Raw genomic sequence first — 26,267 nt, 5'->3', positions numbered from 1 at the left:
CAGAGCAGAGAGAAGGGCATCTGGATGCAGCGTTCCCACTAAGAGCTACTCAAACACTGCAGTCTATGTAGGTCAGCAAATGGCCCTCAGTGTCACTTGTAAACCATAAACAGATCAAGAATGCATGTGAGTGTGTTTGTATGTGTGTGTGTATGTGTGTGCGTGCGTTCCGTGTGTGGTATAAGTTCAGCTAACTAATTGCAGGGTTGATGTGCATTTCACAGGATGTCACTGCATTGGGGGAAAAGTCCATCTGTTGCCAATGCTTCTTCATGCTTCATGCTTGTTTGGCCATTCATATGGTTTGTATAATTATTTGTTTTTGACATGCATTACATGATGTTCATGCTAATAAAGAGTTTTATTTTATTGGACGCTGCTTAAAGCCCTTCAGTTTATACTTCAGCAGTGCCTATAACATGAAACATGGAAATATTCAATGAAGCAAAAAGAAGTTTTAGAAACAATCATAGGTTAAAGCTGCATTCAGATATTTTTGACCTGTAGGAGGCACAAAGAACCCCAAATAAACTTAACATGACAAATCTTGACATAGGTTAATATTTGACCACTCATCATCTCCTGCTTCTTTCTTAAAAACTCAAACATACTCTTCGCTGGTGTTTCCAAAATGTTTTGGCTTTTGAACCCTTAAAATTAAACTCCAATATGTCAACTTGCCATCATTGCATTTGTTTTCCTGTTGTTCAATTAAACATTAAAATGATCCAGTTATCCACTGAATAGCAGAGGTTAGAGCAAAAATACAATTAAAAAAACTAGAACTATCACCTTGCAGTTGTATACCTCCACCGACCAGCCAAGTTGCAGGAAATATGGTCACAATCTCTTTCCTGAGTTACTGCATTGAATAATGGCCAGAATTTTTTAGCTTAATATTATAATGTCACAGTGAAGTTGACATTTGAACGATGGGTTCCTATTAGACATTTGCCTTAAATTGTGTCATAATTAGTGTACAAATTCTTGGCATTATCACATTTGTACCAAATTTAAAGGAATTTGTAAGTTTTGCTATTGCTACATAGCTAACGTTAGCATTAACAGCTGTTTACTTACCAGTGAAGAAGACACGCTGTGAGTTTAGCATCAAGTTACATTCCTTTACTCATCTCAAGAGCTTTCTCCAGTGGTGGAAAGCAGCGCTAATGTTAACTCCTGTCTCTATCACGTATTTTCCTGAAGTTAGCATGCTAACCAGCTAACCAGTTAATTTGGTGCAGCAAAATTAATGTTTTGTCTGTTTTTTTTATCCTGTCAACCATTTTGTGACCCCTCAAATATTTTTTGTGATACCTTTTGGGGGCCTTCAACCAGTTACAATGATCTAAATTGTATCAGGTTGAAGATTAGAATTGATTAGAAGAGAAAAAGATTTCACTGTTTATAGTCCTTGCAAACATGATTCTCAGTAGGACAGGGAGTAATAGCAACTCTTACCACAGTAAATTTCATTCAGAGTTAGTATAAAAGTATATTGTTTAATATGCCTGACTTTTAAAGAGGTCATTCAATGTACATCTTTTTGCCCATCCCATCCCAATTCCACCCTGCGGTTTGACATTTACTGGACTCCGTCGATTGTCATTTACACTTCTTAATAACTGAGAGTGGCTCATTGATCAGACTCTACCCACAAACAACTGATGTCTCTCGTGATTTTGCTCTGCAGAGGAGATGTATTGGGTTCATGTAGTTTGACACAGATTTAGCGGGCAGCAGTGCCTCGAGGGCCGCGAGCATTGATGTGTCCATGCTTCAGCTAACATTGGAGAGTTCACAGAAAACAAACTCTTCATGACCCCTGTGTGACACTGCTGATCCAGCCAGAGCATGGCTTATGGTGGGGCTCGAAGCTGCGGAAGCACAAGCACCGTACCATCCAGTCCTGGCTGTCAACACACACACACACACACACACACACACACACACACACACACACACACACACACATTCACACACACACACACACACACACACACACACACACACACACACACACACACACACACACACACACACACACACACACACACATTTAACCATTTTGAGTGGCAAATAAGCAAAACCAAATTGTGGAAGCTTACGATCAAACAAACACAGTTTCAAAGCATTTTAATTCATTACTTATGCAAATATAATTTTGATATGATATCTCATTTTGAAAACAAGGCACTGAGAAACCCCACAGTAAATTAATTGTAATTCTGCATCTCAACCCTCTTTCTACATTATATAATAAAGAAATATACTGTAGTTGGTTAGTTTTTATCTGTGTGAAGAGAAACATTTAACCCATACGATTACAAGACAATGCTACATGTTGAATAACAAGACAAGACAGGAAAAAAGTAAACAAGAAATATTCTGATAATACATCAGTACTATACAAAGCCAAAACAGAATTTCAGTTATAAAACTATATATTTCTGTATTCGCAAAATGACATATTTAAGTTCAATAGAAGAGTTAAAGGAGTTTTTCTCTGAATGATGAATATATAATATATATGTAAGATGAATAAATAATGAATATAAGATCCGTCTTTCATTATGCACCTTTTAATCAAATTATTAATATATTCTTAAATGTGAACCCATAAACCCTCTGTGTCCCTGAAGTCTCACCAGGAAGCAGCCGAGACTGAAAAGTGACTGGTAAATGCATGAAGACCTACAAATTCTCTCACACTCTCCTCACCACCCGTCTTCTCCATCTCACCAGAGATGTGTGTCCTTGTCTCTAGGTCTTCACACCAGCCACAGTTGTCAATGTCCCTTGTGGTATCAAGAATGGCAGCGTGTTGACAGGGATCGATTTTAATGTCAGCAGCTTCACGGCATCCTCCTGAGGAAGAAAAAGACATCATTGGTGGAGAGTCGCCGACTGAGGTGCCACTTAGTGAAGACAGAAGAGCTCTAATCTCGAAAATCACATAGTGACAAAGGGGCTTGTTCAAGAGAGTCTGTGTCATTGTTCACAGTTAAACAGGGATATCAGAGAGTGAGCTGTAGTCTTAACACCATTGTCACTGTAGCAAATAGGGCTCAACAAAAGTGTAATGTAATTTATATCTTATTTAGGCTTCCTTTTTTTTGAAACATGATTATAGGATTATTTTTTATTCTATTCTATTAGACTAGATTTATTTATATTGTTTTATTATATGCAAAAAAAGGCTGAACATTTCAGTTTTCAACAAAGACATAATTGATAATAAGGTTATAACCAAAACTAAAACACACTTAAGTCAACCATGTACAGGAGCACAATTAGTAGTCTTTTAAGCAATTACCTAAAAACAACTTTCCTATAAATGTAATACTAGCTATAGAGCTCATTTAATTTCTACCTGTGATCTACAGCAATCCACAAAGGCAAAAAAAAAAAAAAAAAAAATACAGCTTTATTCAACTGTGTGTTAGCTAAGCCTCATCTCCTTACTAATGCTAACGCTAAAAGTTGGTTGAACACTGTGGCAGTTGACTTTTAAATGTTTCCAGCTGACTCGTTTTAAAACAAGATGGCTGTAAAAGGACCTGAAATAATTGCTGCATACAACATGTAAGGTAGAGAGAGTCCTAGTGTTAAAGGACTGTTATTAAAAATAAAGGTGTAATTATGTTTTAATGTTCGTTTTCTCAAACACTTTTATAAAGGAAAAGGATTTAAGGATTAGTAACGGTTGAGTTTGACAAATGCATCATTTTATGAACAAAGGTTTGGCTGGAGTTAGTGGCGTGTGAATTTAGAGTAGAACATAGCCACTACTCCAAAACTCTAAACTCTGAGCAGGTATTTTTCAAACATGGCCAATCCGTTGACCGGCGTGTGCAGATGCAGCTGCCTCTCATGGATCAAATATTTCAGTGCTTTCGTCGTTTCACATGTGCAATGAAACTCATCCTCTGGAGTTTGGCAGCCAGCGTGAAATGAAGGACCACTGCATCTTTGTTTTCGCTGAAATGTGGGACTCATGGTGGTCGACTTCGTGTTTCGGTCTAAGGTGAATTCTGTGGTTATGTTGGTGGGTTTTACACTCCTGAAGCAACATGACGGAGTTCACCACTGCTGATATTGTAGCAGTCTAACCTGCAAGAGCTGTGCAGCAGCATCAGTGATCAACAAACAGAACACCCCGATTCATTTTTCATCAATGCTGGTGACTTCAATCATACAAATTTAAAGACTTTTTTTGCCAAAATTCCACCAGCACGTGAAGTCAGCAACGAGAAGAAAAAATACGATGGATATTTTTTTTTTACATCTGGTTGTTGCTGCTAACTTAAGACTGTGTGGTGTTTTTTATGTCTGTTTTATGTTCCTGTATATTTGTCAAGCATATGTGTGGAAATGACAGTAAACCTGCAGCAGAACCCGCCTTTGGAAATAATGTCAAGTTGCTCGTGCAGACAGTAAGATAGGTCGCCACGCATGACGATGTTTGCAGCTTACGTTAGAGCAGATACACACTGTGGGTATTTAGATTATTCCCCAAACTTTTGCTCTTGTTTATTGGGTTTTATAAAGACTAAACAGAAACAGCAACTTCCACATTCTGGAGATACTGTAGTGTGTATTCTTCTTATTGGAGCCCCTGTGACGTGGAGATTTGCAAAGCTTGGCCGGTCTGCCATGCCTACGGCTAAACTATCATTGGGACATCAGCACACTCCTCCGATTTACACAGTCATTATAAGCACATTACATTATGAGCTAATTCAACGGCATCGATAGTGGTACTGTATTGTATTGGAAAAATGACTGAGGAAATATTTTATTTATATATTTTATATACAATGAATGTACTTTAGATAAATATGTAAAGTATCAAAAAAGAGTAAATGCTCTGTACTGGAGAACTGTACCACAAAGTACCAAACAGCACACACTACTCTCTATGTATGTTATGTTTCAAAGAAATGTTAAAAATGATTTTGAAATACATATACAGTTTATGGTCAATAGAGAAAATATCAAAACTATTGAGCCAAGAGCTCAACTTTTGTAGCTCAAAGTGGCGTTATTATCAAATCTATAGTCCAGACTCTCTAACCTATATCACAGCTTCATACTGTGTTACACACAGCCTGTTTGGTTACACACATCTCTATTCTCAACAAGGCATCAACATGTTCCCTCACTGTGTCCTGGGAGCTCTGTTACTTTCAATAATACATGAGTTAGACTGTGTGTGCCAGCAGAAACAGACGATGCCCCAGGTTTTTATCCCATTTGACTGTAATCGGCGTGTGAACCTCCTAAACTTACCTTATCCTCCCATCGATGTGTTTCTCTTCAAAAAGAGACACCGTGTTAGACCCAACAAAGCCGGCCCTGACACTCTACTCCTGCCCTCATGTCATCAACATTATTAACATTTTTATAAGGCAAACTAAACTAAAGTATGTGACAGGCCTTAGTTTAAATGTTTAAAGATTCAGAAAAATGATGTTTAGGCATTGAAGAAGCTTTTGCAAATTTAATGCTTTGAAACCTGCGTGTTAGTGGTTGGAGGGCAGAAAACTATTTTAACTTCCACTACCCGCAAATAATTTACTCTGACATCCATATACTGTAGACAGTGTAGTAAAGATTTGCAAAGTCTTAAAGCACAAGGGGAAATGTTAAGTCTAGCATTTATTGTTGTATTATTACTTAAAAATATTGCCCACTGGGCCTTGGAACAGCCTGTAGGTATAATAAACAAAAAGGACATTTAAGAATTAATGTGAAAATCTGACGGTTTGTGCTTAGATGAGACACAGCTGGTGCTTTTTTTCGTGGTAGTTCACCACTAGATAAAACATAATTATTTGCTGCTTGTCTTCCATCTTTTGAGTTTGTATTTTCAACATTCTTCGCATATCTGTGACTGAAAACACCTTTCTAGGACTGACGTGGTTATGCTAACATTAGGCTAAAGTTGTGCAACCAGTGCTACAGCTAAATGATACTACTGTTTATTAGACACACACAAAATGACATGACACACATTATGTGCTAGCTTATGTAGCAGTTTATGCTTCTATTCAAGAAATAACACACAAAAGTTTTAAATATGTCAGAATGTATTAAAAACTACTTCCATGTTAAATAGAGCTTCTTCACCCTGTACAAATACATCCTGGTGTAATTAATAACACTGATAACAACTGCATTCCATTTACATGGGCCAGTTCCAGCAATGGATCAGAGCCTTCATCATTAATGTAAATACACATGTTTTTCCTCCTGTCTCAAATCAAAATGACTGCTATGAACAGGATCTATATATTCCCAGCATCGCAGCCTCTGGCGCTCTCTGTCTGACATATGTCCTCTAAACTTTTGTTTGCCACAGTTTTCAGTGAAGCAGCATCTAAAAGAAGCTCAGAAAGATCTGTCAAATGTTAAATGCTCTCTCTGTTCTGCTGTGCCACGAGCTACCTAGCACTGCTGCCTTGTGTAAACATGAATGCATGATGTTTTATGAACTGGATACCGGATCCAGTTCATAAAATCTGTTGCCCATTCATTGCAGCGAAAGTTGCTCACCCAGCACATACAGCAATCCATCCATGAGGGGAAGGCAACGCGAGATTGATCCAGGTCACAATTTTACTTTGTCATGTTGAAAAGTTGGCATGTTTTCAGGGTTTTGGTGCTTTTTTTCTTTGTAGCTGTGACAGTAAAAAAAAAATTTTTGGTGGTGGTAGAAATTGTTCTAATAATTTTAAATGCTTTAAAATGTCAAAACAAATGAAAGCAACACCGAATATTAACAAGAAAAGTAGTGGTGCAGAATGAAAACTAATTTAGTTTTCTTTTAGCTTGTGAAGTGTTGATAATTTTGACACCAACATTTGGCAAGTATTTATTATTTTCACATATAAACTAATAAACTAATAGAATTCCCCTTTCAACAGGGGGTTTGCAGAAGTGTTAGCAGCGACTGACAGAGTTATTGAAGGTGGTGCTAGTGCTTCTTCCCTTGAGCAGCCTTGGAGGAAAGTTGATGTACAGCATTGACTACTCATCGGTCTGCCCTTTCGCCTTTCTCTCCCTCCTTCCTCCCAGATCACTGTCCATATCCGGGCCAGCATCCCGAGTGGAGCGCGCTCTCATGTTCCAGATATTAAATTACTCATAAAATATTTGCTTGGCCTCCAGGCTCTGCTGCAGCTTGCTCCAAAACCTCCACTTAGCCCCTGAAACGTCTCAGAGTAGAGGCTTGTGTCACCTCTCTGAGGAAGGTCAATTTTTCCAATTTAGAAATGGGGCATTACAGGCCATTTCAGATTGCATTAGCGTCAGAGTTCTGCTCTTGTCACCTTTTTCCTCCTCCTTCCCGTCATTACCTTTCTTCCTTGCGTTCAAGCAGGGAAGACTTCTCTCCTAAAACAAGCAGTCTGAGAGGTTGAACATTGCATGATTCAGTAACAAGAAGAGGCCTGATCACTCATGCTGTGTGCACTTGACTGTACCAGAAAGTTCCATCAAGCTCAGTGAACCTTGAAGACATTTTAAAGATACAGCCACAGAGTTCAGAAGGGCAACACGAGAGTTAGAAACTGTCTAGACTGACGTGTTAAGACTGAACCTGATGGCTCCTGGGTATAGCACATAATTGTGTGTGCTTTTTTTAAATTTTTTTAACTGTTCTGTTTTGACTTCAATTCAACTTCCATTCAAAATAGAATTAATTCCGAAACTATACAATTAATTAAGTTGAATTTACACATTGTGCCAATCATTATACACCACATTATACCACCATCAGTGTTATACAAGCCAGAATCTGATAGTTACAATTTAAAAAGTACTGAATATGTTCAACATATTTTTTGAAATAACATACCGTGCTCATAAATGTTATATAATATATTTCAAAAGCTCATTGACAAAAAATATCTTCATTGCAGATAAAATACCCAGTTTTTGAAACACTGTATAATTAAGAAAAATCATTATAATTGAGTTTATGCTTGGATTCGGCTTGTTATTAATTCCCGAAGACTGACAACTTTTAAAATGCCTGTGTAGTCATTTCTAAAGCTAATTCGGTGTATAGTGAGTGGTCATTCATTCAAATACATTTAAATCAGTTTCATGTAAGCCAAGAATGTTAGGAGACTTTCAGGGAAAAGACGGAGAGATAGTTCAGTGCCTTTCCCTTTTTTAACGGCTGAGTTATTCTTGTGTGGGCAGATGTCAAGACTGGTGAAGATAGTTGCATTAAAGTTACTTCAGTGTATAGCTCTCATGCATTATGTGTAGCTCTTTGGGTTCAGGCATCAACACTGAACATGATGGGTTTAATTCCCACAGGAGCTGCATACACTAATAATCCACTCAGCGTGTAGAATTACTCTCAAAATATACCAAATCTGTATTAATTAAGTAATGTAAATTTTATTACAATGTTTTTTCTACAGCTTATGGAATATTTTGCCTCCAGGAATGAACAAAAAATATGCAAGTGAAGTAATGTTTCTTTTCCAAACTGCAGACACTGGATAATTTTATTAACACCTGCACCTACTTTTCTTGAATATTTTCAACATGTGTGAAATTATATTTACGGATATAGTCTTGCCATTTAAATGCTTACTCTCTTCCAATATTTGGATGTTTATTGGCGATCATCCAACAAACATCAACAATCACCAATGTGCAAACTGAATCTGTATTGCAAAAATGAGTCACATTTGCATTTTTATTTTTTTTTAAATAATTGCAGCAATTCTGTTTCAAATAATCTGTTATTTCCTCAACTTGGAAGCATATAAGAGGCACATAAAGCAATGAAAAACAGATGTAAAAGATTCCTCTGACTTCAGACCTCAAGCATTCCCATATGGTCACAAAAGGCCTCACAAGTGTAGCTGTGCCATCTCTTATAGATCTCAGCAAAAAAAAAAAAAAAAGAAAAAAGGTGAGAATCCAGTCACCCGTGATTATTACCAGCTCACTCATGAAATCGCCAACCACTGGGCAGTGATGGAGCAATGAGAGGCAGTCAGAGATCAGGAGCTGTTTTCTATCAGTTTGAGGCTGAACTTGTGCACATAGTGTTTCCTTGTTTAGCCACACCACCTGACAAACACCTGGAAAAAATGTTTTGCTTTTTATCATCTACAATTTGGAGAGAAAATATGTATTCAAATGTCAGATACCACAGTAATTCCTGTCTTCCACAAAATACTGTGTTATTTTAAATTCACACAGATGAAATATTCATATTCCACAGAGAAGCTTTTCCAGAGACTTCCATTTCCTTCAGCATTGTGTTCATTACATCCAGATTAGATTCAGTGTTTTTATCAGTGTGCTGCAGTCTTCAGGGCACACTGAGCTGAATCATGAGTGTTTGTGAGGAACCACAAGTAAGTGAAGAAAATCTTCTGCCGCTATGCCTGCAGAAAATCGATGTCTTCCCATATACAAATCAAATTTTATTAATGCATAAGTGAGTGTTAAGAATTTAGATGATCCAGACCATGAAGCTGACTTGACCTACAATACGATTTAACAGCTCTCTGAACCACAGAAAATGGGAGTTTGCATTAAGCTCCAGCATTGCTGTAGGAGAGTGTATCTGGAAACCCTTTACCAAAGGCACATAAAACTATAAGACCCCTCTGAGGTTGGCTATCTGCACTATCCCAATACTCCAGAAACATAGCGTATAAATCATTCAAATCATATCTGTGTTTTTGCTGCATGGCCGCAGGCTTCTGTGGCTCACATCCTGGATAGAGTGCTTCCCAGAGTTTCTCGCACTGATGACTCTGTGTGAGGTTAAATTTATCAAGTTACATCTCTGTACAGAGATGTTCAGCATGAACAAAGGTACATTTTGAACTATCAAAGTTATCTTTCACTAAATGGCCAGATAAAACACAGAGCCTTAATAGTCTACATGTGGTATGTTTGGGCATCCTTCACTCTTAGTGTTGTGTTTGGGCTCCAGCAGACCCAGGGGCGTCTTTAACAGCTCACAAAACATACTTCAAATTGTTTTAACTTGATACTTCATGACTTTTCCTTATTTTATGAGAATCTCTCATAAACATGAGTTTGAACTGACGAAAAGTCAGAAATGTACCTATTACTTCTGTTTGCTGTGAGTTAAATACAATGAATTTTCATAGTGCGCTATATCTGTTTGGTGTTAATAGTACTTTTTGCAGTACTCAGCATTACCCTTCCAAATCCCAAATAATTCAGATTTCTTTGTGTTTTGTTCTTTCATTATTCAGTTTTATAAAAGTTTGTGCAAATGAAGTTTAAAATCTGTATGAGGTCAAACTGACCCCAAGCATTAATAATATCCATACAGAGACTACTGTGCGTTTTATGTCTATGAATATTTTTATTTTTTATATTTTTTGAATATCTCCTTACTCAGAGTAATGGCAATGCTTTATGGACATTTTTCTATTCCGTCAGATTAATTTTTCGATATACTAGGCTTTAAAAAAAGACAAAGAAATGTTGCTATTGCAATAAATATTATTATTTCATTCACATGCAACAGATGGATCTTTAGGAGCCCAAACAGTGAGGTAGCCAATGTTAACAAAATACAATACTTCATGATATAATTAGAGTAATAATAATAATAATAATAATAATAATGTAATTTTGTAGTTTGCAGTAGTTCCTTGAATACTTGACTACTAGAATCTAGATTTAGGGTAATTAATTAGTGTAAAAATTCAGGTACATTTGTATGAATTTCTGTTATGATTTGATACTCTATGAATAAAATTCAATTGTATTGAATATTTCTGAACATTTTTTTTTTTTACTGTAATGTGTCTCAGGAGAAGTTCCCCCTCACGCATACCAAAAGTGAAATTACATATTTGTTATTATATTTACTCAATTGCTTAATAGATTTAACAGTTAAGGAGAAATTATGAAACAATTAGAGACTGAATTAGAATAAATGAGGTGAGTAATGTTTGTAATTTGAATTTAGACAGGATTCCTTTCAACCTATACATCTTCACGATGGTGCCTTCATGCTCTGCAGGATTTCATTTGCTCCGGAGCTACTTTTGCTCCTCACCGATAGACAAAACATAAATTTGTTGACATATACATTTAATGGGTCAGTTCATCATGTTACCATAAACACGGCCATTATCATACAGTTGAGCCCACCGATGAGATAAGCCACAGTGTAAACCAGCTTTCCGGTATAATTTATGACCCACAAGTCAAGCCAGATTAGGCCTGATTGGATCGCTGGTGCCATATGTGACCTACAATCTGTGCTCCGCTTGTACTACAGGGCGGGGGGGTCAGCGATCTCCCTGGGCAAAGGTTGCCATGGGAACGACCTCTGGATGCTCCGCTCTGCTCTTTGCAGCCCTCACACATCTTAAGGCAGAATTATCCAGGATTTCTTTATGTCAGGCCCGTATTCTTCTGCTCTATTTCCCCACTCTCTTCTGTGCAGTTTTAGCTCCCTCTGTTTCCTCTCCACACACACACACACACACAGACATTTACATGCACTGGCATTTGGACACTTGCATGCACTCTGACGGATACGTGTTTATGCATAGCCGCAAACGCACAGGACAACTAACCCCACCCCCGCACCCACACAAATATGACATACACGCATAAACACACATCACTCTTTGCCCTCTGAGTCAAACAGGAAAGCTCAGCCAAAGGACATTTCTATACACTGGCTTGTTCAATCAGGAAAATGTTACATTTCTTATAGTATTATATAATATATTCAATTTGTATGTTACCGTTAACTTTTCATGTTTTTTTAATACTTTATAACCAGATTCTTCACTTGTTTTGGTAAGTCATCCTCATCATCATCAAGTTAGCTGAACGTCACCTGAAGGCGCTTAAGCCTCCAGACCGACTGGTCGCTGGTGACAGATTTGCACTTACCTGCAAAGAAAAAGTTCTAGCCAGAAGCTGCAGGCCTTGGAAAGTTACCAAGTCTGTTCATACTGAAACCTCATGGCTGAATGCAACATGCAGGGAGAATGTGCTTCTCAGAATTTTAACCATCTGCTTTTAAGTGTGGCTTTTGGTTAAACTGCATGATTTAGTGCGAGCGTTGCGCTTCTAAAACAGACTGCAGGAAAGAAGTTCTTCAGATGTCATATAGTTCATTAAAATAAAATTGTAAGATGGTCACAGGATGAGAAATATAGAGGTCAGATAAAGGGTCCTAACTGAAACTAACTGATTTTCCTGGGTCTATTGAGATAAAATCTTTAAAAAAAAACACTCTAAGAGCAGAAAGACTTCTTTTTTTTTGCAAAGTCATTATATTGCAGTGAACACGAGAGAAAATATAATTGAATCCCCCTGGAGATCTCCAATTCCTCTCCCTCCTTCCTCTCAGGGTTGAGGTTAAATACAAAGGAAATACAATAAAGAGGTAATATCCCTCAGAGCAGCAACCAAGTTAAATTAACCATTTTTATGCTTTCACACAGTGAAGGTATCTACATCCAGATCCCATGAAGTCATTAAACAACTGCAGGATTTTTATTAGATCTCTACCGAACTGTGCACGTGTGAAATACCTTTACAGTAGTTTATACCTTTAAAAGCCGGTTCTTGTATAAAATCACTCATGTAATATGGCTTGAAAAATACTGATATAAAGATGTATAAGTAATATACTAATGTTATGGTATCAGAGAGTCTAAACTATTACTCATAACATACACAAACTCAACAGGAAATCACTGTAACTCCTGTGATAACCTGAATGCCACACTACTTCGAAACTAACCGTATGATTTGTAAAGTCAACAAACACTCTGCCATTTAAAAGTGATAAAATGAATAAATAAATACATTCACAAGACCTACACTGGTGAACAAACCAAGCTGCAAGCTGTCCCAGTCACAGAAAAGCTTAACAGACTGTCACCACAATGCAGTTGCAGTAAGCAAACACTGTTTAAAAGACTGCATCAGCAGTAAAAAGCATGAAGGACGGCAACTTGGGTCTTTCAATGAAATTTCTTATGCTGTGCCAAAGCATTCTGGAGAACAGTGTCCTTGCACACAAAGCATGAATGAACCAAACTCACAATCCTTTTGTACACCGTGGCCCAGTGTGATCACACAAACACTTCCACTTGTGTTTGTGTGACGGGAGAAAAACAGCTCCTCTTTGAGGCTCTGCTTGGAGTAGAGGGGTCAGCATGCTTGTAGTGCGCCCGAGGAAGGAGGCAGTTCTCTGGAAATGCGTTGGCACAATAAAAGTTGCCTCCCCTGAATAGCTTTTGCTTTCTGCGCAATCTCGTATTTCCAAGGTCTGAGGACGAGCTCAGTATAAAAATGAAAGTCATGTACAATTTCTTTTTAAAGACTGCCATCAAGATCTTCGACACATAAAAAAATAAACTCCATTCAGTAAAAGCTTTACGGTTGGACAAACACAAACTCTTTATAAAAAAAGAAGAAAAAAAAATTCAATTGAATGAAGTGATCTATGCAACACAGTGCAGCTCAAAATGGGCACAAACCACTCACTAATGCTTGTTACAACCACCTTCCATTTTTATTAATAACTCATACAACTGCTGAAGCGCTCATCACCTCATACATTCAGATGCTTCCTCAATAAATACATTTTCAGAATCATTAGATTTCAGGTGCAAGAAAATCAAATTATCTATGTCTCAAATACATTCATATCATCGATCATTTGTTGTGATGTCATTCAGACTGTAAACAGCTGATTGTAACATCTTTGTCATATCAGTAAGTGGTGTATTGAAAGGAAGCGTTGGTCATATCCACGACCAGAAAAACAGTCACAGGAAATAGAAAAATGCTAAATACGTTGCGATGCTAACGATGCTAACAGAACAAACAGATTTGAACTTCGCTGAATTCTTTGTATGTAAATTTGTGTTTAGAGAATATCATCATCATTTAATCCCTGCAAATAAAATGCTAACAGCTACCTGCCGATGGGAAGCACATGCCGCCTCTTATAGTACTACAGGTGATTAAACTTGACACTGGGCCATCCACACACACAGAGAGCTGGCACGTACCTCAGCGTTCTGAGCGAAAGGTCAGAGTTCAGGGACTCAAGACACTAGGAGGACTTTCTAATCCCACCTGGTTGCTTATTTTAATGTTATTCGCAGCAGACTCGATCGGGATTTTCTGTTTGCCAAGCAGGTCAACATGCGTAGTGGCGGGTTTCAGAGGGCTTAACCGACAAACTCTACACCACTTCCAGTAAGCCAGTCGAGCTGGGTCACGATGAAAGAGTCTGTCGCCACAAAAAAAAGTCCAGAGTGACAGGCAAAGAAAGAGGAATCCTCTTAGTGGTAATATCCTGTTGTGCACCTCCATCTGTTGCTCTGTGATGGCCGGCAGTCTAGATGGAGAGAGGAGAAGAAGGAAATAGATAAGGATGAGCACCGTGGACAGTATTCTGGGTTTCCTTGATCGTAGAAAGTGATTCACTTACAACATTCAAAATCAATGCAAAATTCTCTGTATTTGGTACATTTTATTTACTAGGGATGAATTTGGCTTTTTATGTCTTAGATGATAGCGCCCAAAGTATATATTCGCACTGTTAAACTATGGCACCAACATGAGATGAGATATATTTAACTGAAGATAATTTATGGATCAGGACTACGACTAATGGCTATTTTCTCGAGTGATCGATTAATTGTTTTGTCTATAGAAAGCAGTCCTATCATAAATACTCAGAGCCCAAGGAAAAATGCTTTCAGATCTCTTGTTCTGTTTTATCAATGATGACAAAGAAAAAAAAGGGAAACTTTCACATTTGAGACGCTGGAAACACAGCATTTTTGAATTTTTGCCATTTTCTCCAAAAATGCTAAACTATGATAAACAAGTTATCAAAATTGTTGCTACAAAAAAACTAATGTCAGTTGACTAATGAATTAATTTACTACTATTTCAGCTCTATTATTGATAATATATTTTAGCAGGGAACCTTTTTTTTGTTGTTGCTACAGCATCAAGCTTTTATGGAAAAAAAGTGAGAAAAAAGAAAAATTCATAAAAATAAAATAAGCTGATTGGTCTCTTCCTTGCACAATGAAAGCTGGAAAACTAAGAATAAAAATCTCCTATACTGTAGTGTATACACTGTGATGCACACGTGAAACCACTCACAATACGAGCAGCAGGAAGATTAAAAAGGCTGCTATACGTTAATCAAGATGTTCTCATTATTTTTATTTTGGTAATGAGCTTTTTCCTTTGAAGAAACTCCACAAATATCTTTAGACAATCATGCTATAGTGGTGTTTTTTTCTTGACCTAATTAAATAGTTCACATTTTCTCACAAAGAGAAAAAAACAGTTTATCCAGCCTCTTAGATCTGTGTGAATCTAAAGCTCCTTCTGCAGTTCAAAACTGCTGAGTATCGTTTCACACAGTGTTTGAACTCTGTTCTTATCTAAAACCAGAACGCAACTACTTTTGAATGTTCCCAAGAGCAATGCAAGTTCTCAACAGTGAAGATATGAGTGAGCATTTATGAAAGGAATCAATCTGAACGTTTCAAAACCGTATTCTAGTCTGTTCCTATTATAACATGACAAAACTATCCACATTGTGGGAGAATGATTATAACACATGTAGACTACTGCTCAGTATGTGTTATGGGAAAATTTATCTGTGGTTCTGAAATACAAACCACAGCGACAACAGCACGCCGCATCGACACATGGCTGCTGATTTATGTGAACGGTTCATATCAATTAGTAGAGAGCTTAGAGGGGATGTTAGCATCCAAAACCAAAGCCATGATTGATGACTGCCATTTTATCAAGGCATTCATTTCATCATGACTGTCAGCTGAATCACTTTTTACTGGGCCTATGTTTTATGGCAATAGTGCTTAGATTTATTATGATGATAAAAAGTGTTGTCTGCCCTCCGACAGGCGTGCACTATTCAAACACATTTCTTTTTTTCTTTTTTTTTTAACTATCATGAAAGCCATTGGCTCACCATAAACCAACAAAGACACTAATTTCAGTCCTCACCTTGACTCATTTGTTTGGGAAAACTCTGATAAGTTTGTGATAATTCTATGACTTAATTCCAATGAAGTGAAACGGAAAGGGCTTCGGTGCGAGCGTCTCCTTTCAGGTCTCAGCAGTATACTAGTGAAAGTACTGTTAAGTTCACTTAACAAGAAAGTAAATGAAATCCTGCCAAGGCTTTTGGTCTATTTAATTAAAGCTGGAGCAACTTAGTGGGATTGAATTAAATTTTTGGCAGGAGTAAACCAATACGCTGGGAAGGTGGTGGTGGGTGGTTGGAGTGCAGTGGGGTGGGGTAGACTATTCATGAAAGATAAGCAGTGAGCCCATCTTTTTTATTTTTTTTACCAGCTCTATTCAAGAAATATTTTCTTTTCAGAACAACTCAGAATGTCTTTGTGTCCTCTGTGGCAGAGCTGTTTAATTTAGAACAGGAAAAGGTAGGGAGGGACAAGGTTTGCCTTATCGGTTAAGACAAATAAATAAATAAAACTCTTTAAAAACCTGGATTATCCGAGTTAGGTTTGGTTCCTCTGCTTGTCAGAGTTCAATCAGCCGGCTCTCCTCTCCCTGCCTGTGAAAATGTGGTCTCAGATGAGGTTAATCCATGTGCAAAAGGTCTCTCTAGATTAGACGAGTCCATAGCTCTTTCTCAGCACAGGGTCAGGGAGCACACACCAACTTTTATGGATAGCAGGTCGTTTTATTTTCCTCGCTCTTTATCCAGCTGCTGATGCCGACCGAGTGCAATTCTTCACCGTAAGCCCTTCAAGGCTCAAGGTGAAATTGATTCCAGCCCAGAGTGGCCGTTTTGAATGGGTTTAAATTCCGACTAAATATTCCAGAGGATAAGTGATAGCGTATGAACTGCAGGAACTCATTCTCACTTTCCTCAACTTCGTTTCATCCCTCTTGACAAATAATAGCATGTCTCTAAAGATAATGGGGCGCAGTGATGGGTCAGTTTTTTTGTTTTAATTTAAGTTGAAATCCATTCAGATAAATAACTGTCAATAGATAATAATGCAATAATAATAATGATAATATTAATAATAATGATAAGCATTAGTAGCAATGGTAATAATATTAATGTCTCATTTGACACCACAGCTAAATCATTAATATCAATTTAAATGCGACTTCGCCAGTAAACATAACTGCATGTTGAACTTACTCTGCGATCAGCACAGTTACTTCTTGTTTCCTTTATGTGAAGTTATGATCCAAACTTACTCTTTTCATTCCAAAGGTTATTTAGAATCTAATCATAATCATTCAGGAAAATGCTTTCCTAACATTTTAAGAATTTAGTTTTCAAAGCTTTCAGCCATTTTTTAAATTTAATTTCAAGAACTCATCTCTACATGATCACTTTTCAATTTGCAAGACACCAAACTAATGTTGCCTGCATCAAATTAAAAAAAAGCTGCACTTGTAATTGAGTGTTAGTAAAAACAGGTGACCTTGAGCTAAATTCAGGTAAAGTATTGCTCTGAATAATCTTTGTGGAACATTTTCAGCGTCTTCAATGGTGAGAAAACTAAGAATGTTCATCCTTTAAACTCTGGGTGGCAGTGTTGATACAATGACACATTACACGGCTTTGGAAAGGAAATCCACCTCTGATTCTGACCAAAACATTTAAGTATTTGAGCTCTATGTTTTTTGTTGTTGTTGTTGTTTTACAGGTGGTACAGTGCTGCACTGATTTTTGCTATATTATGATTTTTTTCAAAGTATGATACAATTTAATTGCTTTTTCAAAATTCTGCACTGAGGATTTGCTTTGACTGTGTTTTAGGTATTATGGGCTTCAAATAATAAATCCCTGTTTACTGTGTTTCTAGATCGAAACGGCGTCCTATCCATCACTAATCACACTCTCTTTCATACAAATCTTCAAATTGATATAATGATATTAGTATTCAACATCAATGCTTAGTTTATATTCATATATTCGATATCCTTTTTCATATGGATTTAATATTGATTTTAAAAAAAATCAATCATTTCTGATAAGTCAGATTCATGTAAACATTGTCAAAACACAAAAATGTAAACACTGCTAAAATAATATGGATTGATTTTTGGCTGTTTGAGACAACTGTAAAAGAAATACATTTGAGAAAAACTAGAATCTGCATTAATCATATATTTAGAACTTAAATGCAATAATAATAATAGTAATAAAATGAATGCCATACAAAGGCTTCTATGAATAACACTGAGCATTTTGAATTGCAGTTTTGATGAGCTATATGTAATGTTATCAAATCACACAAGCAGTTTGTTTAATTATGATCACTAAAGTTATTGTAAATATTAAAAAAGTTATTACACTGTAAAAATAGTAATTTGTTTATTTGCCTGATTATATCAAAATCAAATGCATCTATTTTGTGATGAATTCACATTAAAATTTATAATGTGAACAACAACATATACGTTTATATAAGGAGAAATTAATTATGCTTATGAGGTTAAATTAATTCAATAGAAATGTTTACTATTAATACGTGAAAGTATTTCTCTGTTTCACATTTACATTTACGTACCAAGTAAAAACATAATTCTGATTAATTTGAAAAATTGAAAAAAATGAAAAATGATACAATATGGCCATTTTAAAGATGCTGAGATGTTGAATGATTTCAAACAAATAGCTCGGCATTACTGCTGTTATGCAGCTTTGCTTCCCAGCATGCAGCTGGTCAGTCTAACGCCCTCACATCACAAATTCAGTGATTATACTACTGAGCTGCATGCTGCAGTTTTTCAAGCATGTCTGAGCTAAAATCAATTTCTCCTTGGTGCACCTTGTGTGCATTATTAGGAAGTAATTTAACAAGTCATTTGCTGCATGTTTTATGAGCTATGTTTTGTGTTTACTGTAGACTGCTGCCAGTGTTACTGTAAAACTGTGCTGTGCTCATTCTGCTGTGTAAGGGAACGTCATAGGTACAGTACTGCATGGCTTGCTTTCATTGGATCACAGAGTTGCTGAAGAGCATGAGAAGATTTATGCCACATTCAGACATCTCTGTTTTGCATTATGTATATTTTATTACTATGCAGCCATTATAACATAGCGTGACAGAAAGATCTCTGTGGGCAACATTAGAGGAGTATTAATATCATTTTTTTCAACATCTTACACTTCTCTTCTGGCTCAAGTCAATATTGAGCTTGTATGGAAGTCATTATAATAAGCTAAAGCTGCCTTCTCAGTGCCTTGCCGTTTTGTTCCATCTGTGCTGTAGTCACCTGAACATGATCTGAAGTCAGCCAGTCAAGTGACCTGGAATCAATACAGTCAAACTCAGTGGAGGCAAATAAATCAGCCCGGCTCATTTAACCCTTGAGAGTGCTGCACGGCCACAGCGGTGCAACATGTAATAAGAAAGACATGTTTGATGACAAATAATTTATTCTAAATTCTTGTTTCTCAGCCAGCTTTAGTGACTCCATGCTTCACATCCATGAGGCATCCCTCACCATGCACGTTCACTTGTTCTTACTGTAAATCCTCATGAGCACATCTGCAAGCCAGCTTTTTTTTCCCTTTTTTTTTTTTTTTGTCTGTCCTTCCATGTTCATCACTTTCTTTGTACAAAAAGCAATTTGACATTTCTGTATAGCCTATATTGATTTTTTTTTTTTTTTATCATACTTTCTCTCTGGGTATCTTTCCATCTATTTCATCCCTTTATATTTGAAACAATGGAGTAATGTTTTGGCATATCTGTAATTTCTGCGGCTGTTTCAATGTATCCCAATGGCATCTGTCTCCATGACAGTCAACGCGCCATATAAAAACCAGTCTGTGTTTTATTCTTTACCCAACTTGTATTAAGATACTGGAATTTTACTACCAGCTTCTGGCACAGGAAATAGGTTTTATGCTACTCTCAGGAAATTTCAAAAATATGGCGATGGCTGGCAAGATGCACAATAAATTCTGATGTCATTTTATGCCAAATAACACTGTCAACTTGGACGTGCTGCAGAGAGAGAGTAATCCCATTAAAACAGCAGAAAACTCATAAAAGATGAATGTGTTATGATTATTAATATGCATATTTATTTTACATATAACATTTTTATTTATTGTTGGAAAATGATTGCCAATAATGTCACTGCCAGACTCCATCGTGCCAACCAAATTCACCTTAGTGCAGACAAAGCTCAAGTTTAATAATTTTGGAAGATTAATTGTGACATGTTTTGAAGTTTTGAAGGACTCTGAGCCAACATCACATCAACTGATTATGGTTTTATGATGATTCATGCACAGGAAGGAAAGTTTGGAATTCTGGAGGAAGTTGCATTTCACTTAGGCTTTGGTTCTTTGGCTCTGTTATTGGAAAATAACTGCTGTTCAGGTCTACCTAATTGTAAACAGTTAAATCACATGATGTCTTCCATGTGGTGCATGTCTGCCTTATACAAGTTGAATAAACTGAATATCTGGATAGATTTGAATAGAAGTACCTCCTGCTTAACTGATTAAATTATTGTGAAACTCATCACGTAGCTGTCTTACATATGAAATATGTCAGCATTGCATACTGCACAAGGAAGAATCAATGGAGCCAGTATTTATTGATTACCCCTTTAATGTTAGCTTTCAGATCATTTTCATATTATGAAATGACACCTCCTCAAATATACACACATTTGATCATCAAGTTGAAGTAGCTATTCTTTTGAAACACTCAGTGGGTGTTTGGAAGTGAATGGATGTAAACTCAGCAACTGTTAAGACAATAATATTCTATCATAATGTAACTGCTTCTCATATTTTTCAGACTTTATTTATATTAGACTATATTGTCTAACAGCAGGAACAGAGTGCAATAACCATGACCAGTTCCCATAGTTTGCCATAATGGCCTGCAGTCGTCAGAAAGCTGAGGGAAACACAGACTATAGTTTCATGCTCTGCTGTTTATTGGTTCAGGACCATGGATCAGGAAACATAGTTCAAGCTCTAAAACTGATTTATTGTGAAACTTGTGAAAAAGGGGGAAAAGTAATAATATAAAAAGCTATAAAATCAATCAAATATTGAATATGATATTTTAAAAATAAATTGTTGTTTTTGTATATATGCTATGTTTATTTAACCCATTGTGCACAAGCATCTGTTTATATATTAATATGTTGTTGCCAGTGTAAGTGATGGAATTAATATTTCTGAATGATAAACAGGTATGTGACCAGCAAATTATTTAGACAATATCAATATAAACTACTACCATACGTAAATCAATCAATAAAGAATTTAAAACATTGTATACAAACAACATACAGAAAACTAACAATAGTATTATTTTGTAAGAATAAGAAGTTAAAATAAAAATATTAAAATTTACTCAGACAGTTTATATTATTATCATTATAATATTATTATTTAGGCCTAGAGTTATGTATCAGTTTTACCAGAAAAAAAAAAAAAAAAAAATACACGGACTGGTGGAAAGTTTAGTGGAAAACTCTAAAGTGGAAACCAATTAAACTACAAATATTGGGGGCCAAAATGGAAAAGAAAATGTTGAACTTACTTTGATTGTTCTCCAGTCTTCGTCACCTGTTACAAAAGCCCAAAAGTCCCTTAATGGCCCACATAGAAGCTTCATGGTGAACCCCCACACATGTTTAAGCGTAGTCTGACAAAAGAATGGCCAGTATTTCCACTTTGAGCGATGTGGCAGTGAGAATAAGTTGCTCCATCTTTTATAAATGCCCTACATGGTCCCAAAACACTTAATTATCGCTAGGTAAGGCAGTGCGGACTGTCCCTCTCTCTGTGATTGACAGCGGGGTAAATTGAAATGGCTTTGAAGGGGATGAAGGATCCTTTTGAAACACGGCTGCATCGATAATTCAAGTATTTTAATCCTTCTATCACCAATAACATTCATAAAATTATGCTTTGTGTTCTATAGGAGACTGGGTGGATTAATGTGGCGCTAAAATGCGTAGCTGTCCTTCGGTGGTTCTCGGTGCTCCCCTCTGTCTGTGGTTTTTTTGGTTTCGCCCAAACTTGGTTCAGATTTGAGTTCGTTTTCTCTCCTGTCTGGGATCGCTCTACTGGAGGTGAAGGACCGCCTGTCCCTTCTCTGCCTTCGCTGTCAATGGCTTTTGGGACGTATTTTATTTGAATGTCTGGGCCCTTTAAGTGACCAATAATGGATATTCTATGGATATTATGGACCATACCGGCCGTAATAGCAGTTGAAGGTAAGCTAATGTTTTCATCCCAACGGTTACAGCCGCATCCTCTTGCCGGCTTTGAGTTTGAGACAAAGCGCATGATGGACGGTTTGCGCTTTCTAATTAAAAGACTGACGGAAAATAAATCAGTTTTCCTTCAATACCTGCTCCTGTGTTACACCATGGCGCTTTCGGTGCTTAAATGTAGCTTAGAGTTAGCGCAAAACAGCAGGCACGCGTTGATGGTGGGACACAAAAACATGCTCCCGCATCTCAGCAGGTAAACGGATGCTGTTAATAGCGTTAATTGCGGATTAATTTAAGGGGCTTTTGTGTTGCACGGCTAGCTACAGCATGTTAGAAACTGTTAAATCTTAATCAGGTAGGTCGCATCCTGTGTGGAGGTGTGTCACAGTTGTCAAACAGTTGGTGATAAAAAACGTGAAAACAAACAAGGGCGCTTTTCTTAAACCCGTATCAGAGGCTATATATGCAAACATACATGCAGAACATCCTTTAGTTTAACTTATAAAAGGCACTGTTTGGTCGTTATGCAGTCATATGGACGCGGAGCTTGGCTAAGCAGTAATGGGTAGCAGGCAGCGTGGCTCAATGTACAATGAAACAGGTTGAATGGTGAAAATAATTTCTGTAACGTGTTTACAGCGGTATGTTTGTGATACTGACAAGTAGGCTAAACGTATAGTGGTCTCTCCATACTTGTTGCTACAGTTTTCTATTCAATAAGATCTCTTGTAGGCTACTCATAGCGATATGATTGCGATATTTGCCCTTTAATTTTCATAAAATTATTTGGAGATTATAAAAGCAAATTGTCATTGTTCCCTTTAATTTAAAGGTGTTCAGTCTGTACATCATAGTATAATTTGCAGGTGATTTTGTGTGCATGGACTGACAGTTTTCCCTGTGACAGGACAGGAGACATTCGCCACATTGAAGAATGTGTCAACCCAGTCATACATTTATTCAGGCTATTTTGAGGATGCTGTCAGAAAACAAACATGTCTTCTTCCTCTGGTCAGTTTAACTAAACCTCATAATTACAGGTGGAGCCCAGAAACTAAGGAAAAACTCAACCGAATGTAACCACAGGATGAAACAACAACAACAAAAGAAGCACAAGAATAAATACTTAGTTGCCTGTTTGAAGTAAAACCATTTGTAGTCTACATGTAAAATAACACACCAGATTTGTATAGAAATGTTGAAGGACCTGTCAGGGCCCATGTAGGACTGGCACAGACCTTGATAAATGTCATGCGTATTTATGCAGACTACTGCTGACTGCCTCTGTTTATGGTTTCAACATATCCAAGATGTACAAAGAGAGACGTCGAAAATCAGTCTTCAAGGCCTACATTACATTACTCATGGCAGCTTTAAAATTTGTGTCATCACTTTAAAATTTGTGCTATAGTTTCTTTTATTTAAGGTATTATCACTAGACACCGTACCGCGACAACATTATTATTTTAGGAAATTAGATATGCAATCCAGTTTTTGCAGTAAAACCGCACCATACAAATACACGGAACCATTTATAGCACACATTTCATGCAATTCATGAATTGTCTTTTTTATTGGAATATATTAAAGTTTGTTTTCATGGTCCTGTCCCGCATCTTCGTTTTGTGAATAATATATTTAGTATTAATATACGTTGAACATATAGATGATTTATGCAAAATATATTCTGTAAAAATATGTACTACTGCATATCGTCAACCCATATAATATTCAGTATGATTTGTTTTCTTTTAATTACTGCAATGATGATTGCTTTTACAATGGTTATTTGTTTTTGATTTTTATCCTAGCTGTTCTGTCCAAGAACAGGGGAACCACAGGATGTGAAAAATGCCAAAGATAACAACAGATTCACACTACACAGTATTTCACTTCCCCTTGTTTTCTCTCTCTCTCTAAAATGCAAACATGGCCATGGTTACAGTTTGTCTACATGTAAAATCTACTGTGAAACGTATCTGTAAGCTGAGAGCACACAGTGCCTCAAATGCCACTTGGCGCAGCTCCTCAAATAGTTATTTCAGTGCTTTGAAATACACCTATTGCTTGAAAGAGAAAGGCGCTGTTGATATTTCAATTTTACGCTGCAAACGCGATACGTGACATGGTACACGTTGCAGTACCTTTCGGGCCCGTACTGCTTCACTTTTTAATTCGGAAACCAAGCTAGTCCCGTCGCCAACTCGATACAGCCCCCCTCCATATTACCCTGTGAATCACCCTAGCCGACTGTCCAATGAAGTTGCAAGGATGGCTTACGTATGAGAAATGAAGAGTTGAAAAAGAGGTCACTGCAGCTCTAATCCGTTAAAAAAAAAAAAAAGAAACCACCCACATCCCAGCATGCATCAGAAAAGGACCCTTCAGTGGATCGTTTTGACACATTTTGTACTGGGGCTATTGTTGTTTTTGTTTAATATAGAGTGACATCTTTGCAGACTTCTGTTTCTTACCGACGAACGTTATTACTAGATGTGTACCAACTAATACTTTACCATTGAATTTGATAAGTCGTTGATCGCCGAAAATGTATATTTATATGTACTGTGACAAAAAAATTTTGGGTATAAAATGAGTGGGGTATTCATGAAATCATAACTGCTACTTTCCCGAGAGTTCCTGAACCTGTTTCTGGAGGGCAAATATATGAAAGGGCTACTTATTATACCAATAATCAATGAATCAGACAGGGACTATACTGGAGCGGATTAGAGGATTAAAACGGAGGCCAAACTTAAGAAAGTCTTGGCTGTGCCTGAGTAACCATGTCATAAATAGTGTGTGAACACTGAAACCCATGTAAAGTCGGAAGCACTGTAAATTGGCCTAATGCTAATGTTTGACTTTGGCCTGTGACCTTTTCCTTCAGCATATTATCTCTTTTTAGCTTATTCCACTACGTCTGCTCTCTCTCGTTATAGCCATGTTGGACAAGTATAAATGGCATCCATTCATTAGTGGCATTCGACTGGTTTTCAGAGGCATTTCATTTACCCTGTGGAATGTGAAACAAATCTAAATTGTTGATTAGTGTTAATGTAAGCTGCCATTGATGCCACGTCTTATTGGTTCGGTTAACAGGAACAGACAGGCTCTTTTCGAAAATTAATGGAGGTATACTGCCAAGGAAATTAGCTTAGCTATGTCAAACATGTCTATGAAAACACACTGTGGATTTATCCCTTCATTAGTTTACCCATTCATTGTCATCAGTGCTCAGATGACAGCCATACTAACAATAGCACTCATATAATTTTGTTGAGTGGAAATTCTCAGATTCATCCCGGCTATAAAATCGTAGTAGCCTGTATTGTTCCGAGGGGATGAAATTTACTAGACGGATCATTTGGCTTTTCTGAGTTGTGCCCCCCCTCTTCTGTTGTGGTATTACAGTTTGTGCTGTGCAAACACAGCAAATGTTTTCTGGGATGATTGGTGTTGCTATGATGCAATAGCAGCCTCCTCCAGACTTGTATGTAAGTTGTTGTTGGGGTCAGCAGGATGATAGATCACTTCGATACAACGTTTTCTCTCTCTTTTTCTTTGAAGGAAACATAATAGGACAGAAACCACTGTAGAGGATGGTGAAGTGGGGTAGAATGAGATCACAGCATGGAGCCTTTAAAAAATGTCTAGCAGATTTGATTGCATTTCAATATGCACTGCATTCCTTCAGCGCTCGGTTGAGCACTAGAGCTCACTCATTTGAAAGTTGGCACACACTGACCGAATTGATGTTTTAAATTTTTCAGTTTTTTTTTTTTTTTGTTTTAAAATACTAAATTACATGTATATTACATGTGTATCTTGCGTAACCTATTCTGTACCATTTTCTTGCACAATTTAAGGCAGCCTGACAGCTCAAGGCACCATATGATTGTTAATGTTTATAGAATCCTGCCAAGTTTGGTAAAGATGCTTTCATATGCAAATTCATTGGCTGT

The 26,267-nt window shown here is 37.1% G+C and overlaps 1 protein-coding gene and 1 long non-coding RNA gene across 5 annotated transcripts in view; one reads left to right on the top strand and one right to left on the bottom strand.

Annotated features, from left to right (window-relative positions):
• Positions 1-2,121: 2,121 nt before the first annotated feature.
• On the bottom strand, positions 2,122-21,841 carry LOC130177413 (uncharacterized). Its single transcript, XR_008829014.1, has 3 exons — positions 21,624-21,841; positions 14,070-14,401; positions 2,122-2,868 (listed from the first exon to the last, which is right to left on the bottom strand). It is a non-coding gene; the product is annotated as an uncharacterized LOC130177413 (long non-coding RNA).
• A 114-nt stretch (positions 21,842-21,955) lies between these two features.
• The window catches only part of ephb2b (eph receptor B2b), a 120,166-nt gene continuing 115,854 nt past the window's right edge, over positions 21,956-26,267 (top strand). For 2 of the 4 annotated variants that reach the window (XM_056389121.1, XM_056389105.1), the window contains exon 1: positions 21,956-22,302. In XM_056389121.1, coding sequence (XP_056245096.1) covers positions 22,251-22,302 — 52 coding nt within the window. In that variant the 5' untranslated portion in view covers positions 21,956-22,250. The remainder of the gene's footprint in view (positions 22,303-26,267) is intronic. The other 2 variants (XM_056389129.1, XM_056389114.1) reach the window with 1 other exon arrangement.

The sequence above is a fragment of the Seriola aureovittata genome, chromosome 2 (assembly GCF_021018895.1).
Source record: "Seriola aureovittata isolate HTS-2021-v1 ecotype China chromosome 2, ASM2101889v1, whole genome shotgun sequence".
NCBI lineage: Eukaryota > Metazoa > Chordata > Actinopteri > Carangiformes > Carangidae > Seriola > Seriola aureovittata.
This window is presented reverse-complemented; position numbering and strand designations above follow the sequence as displayed.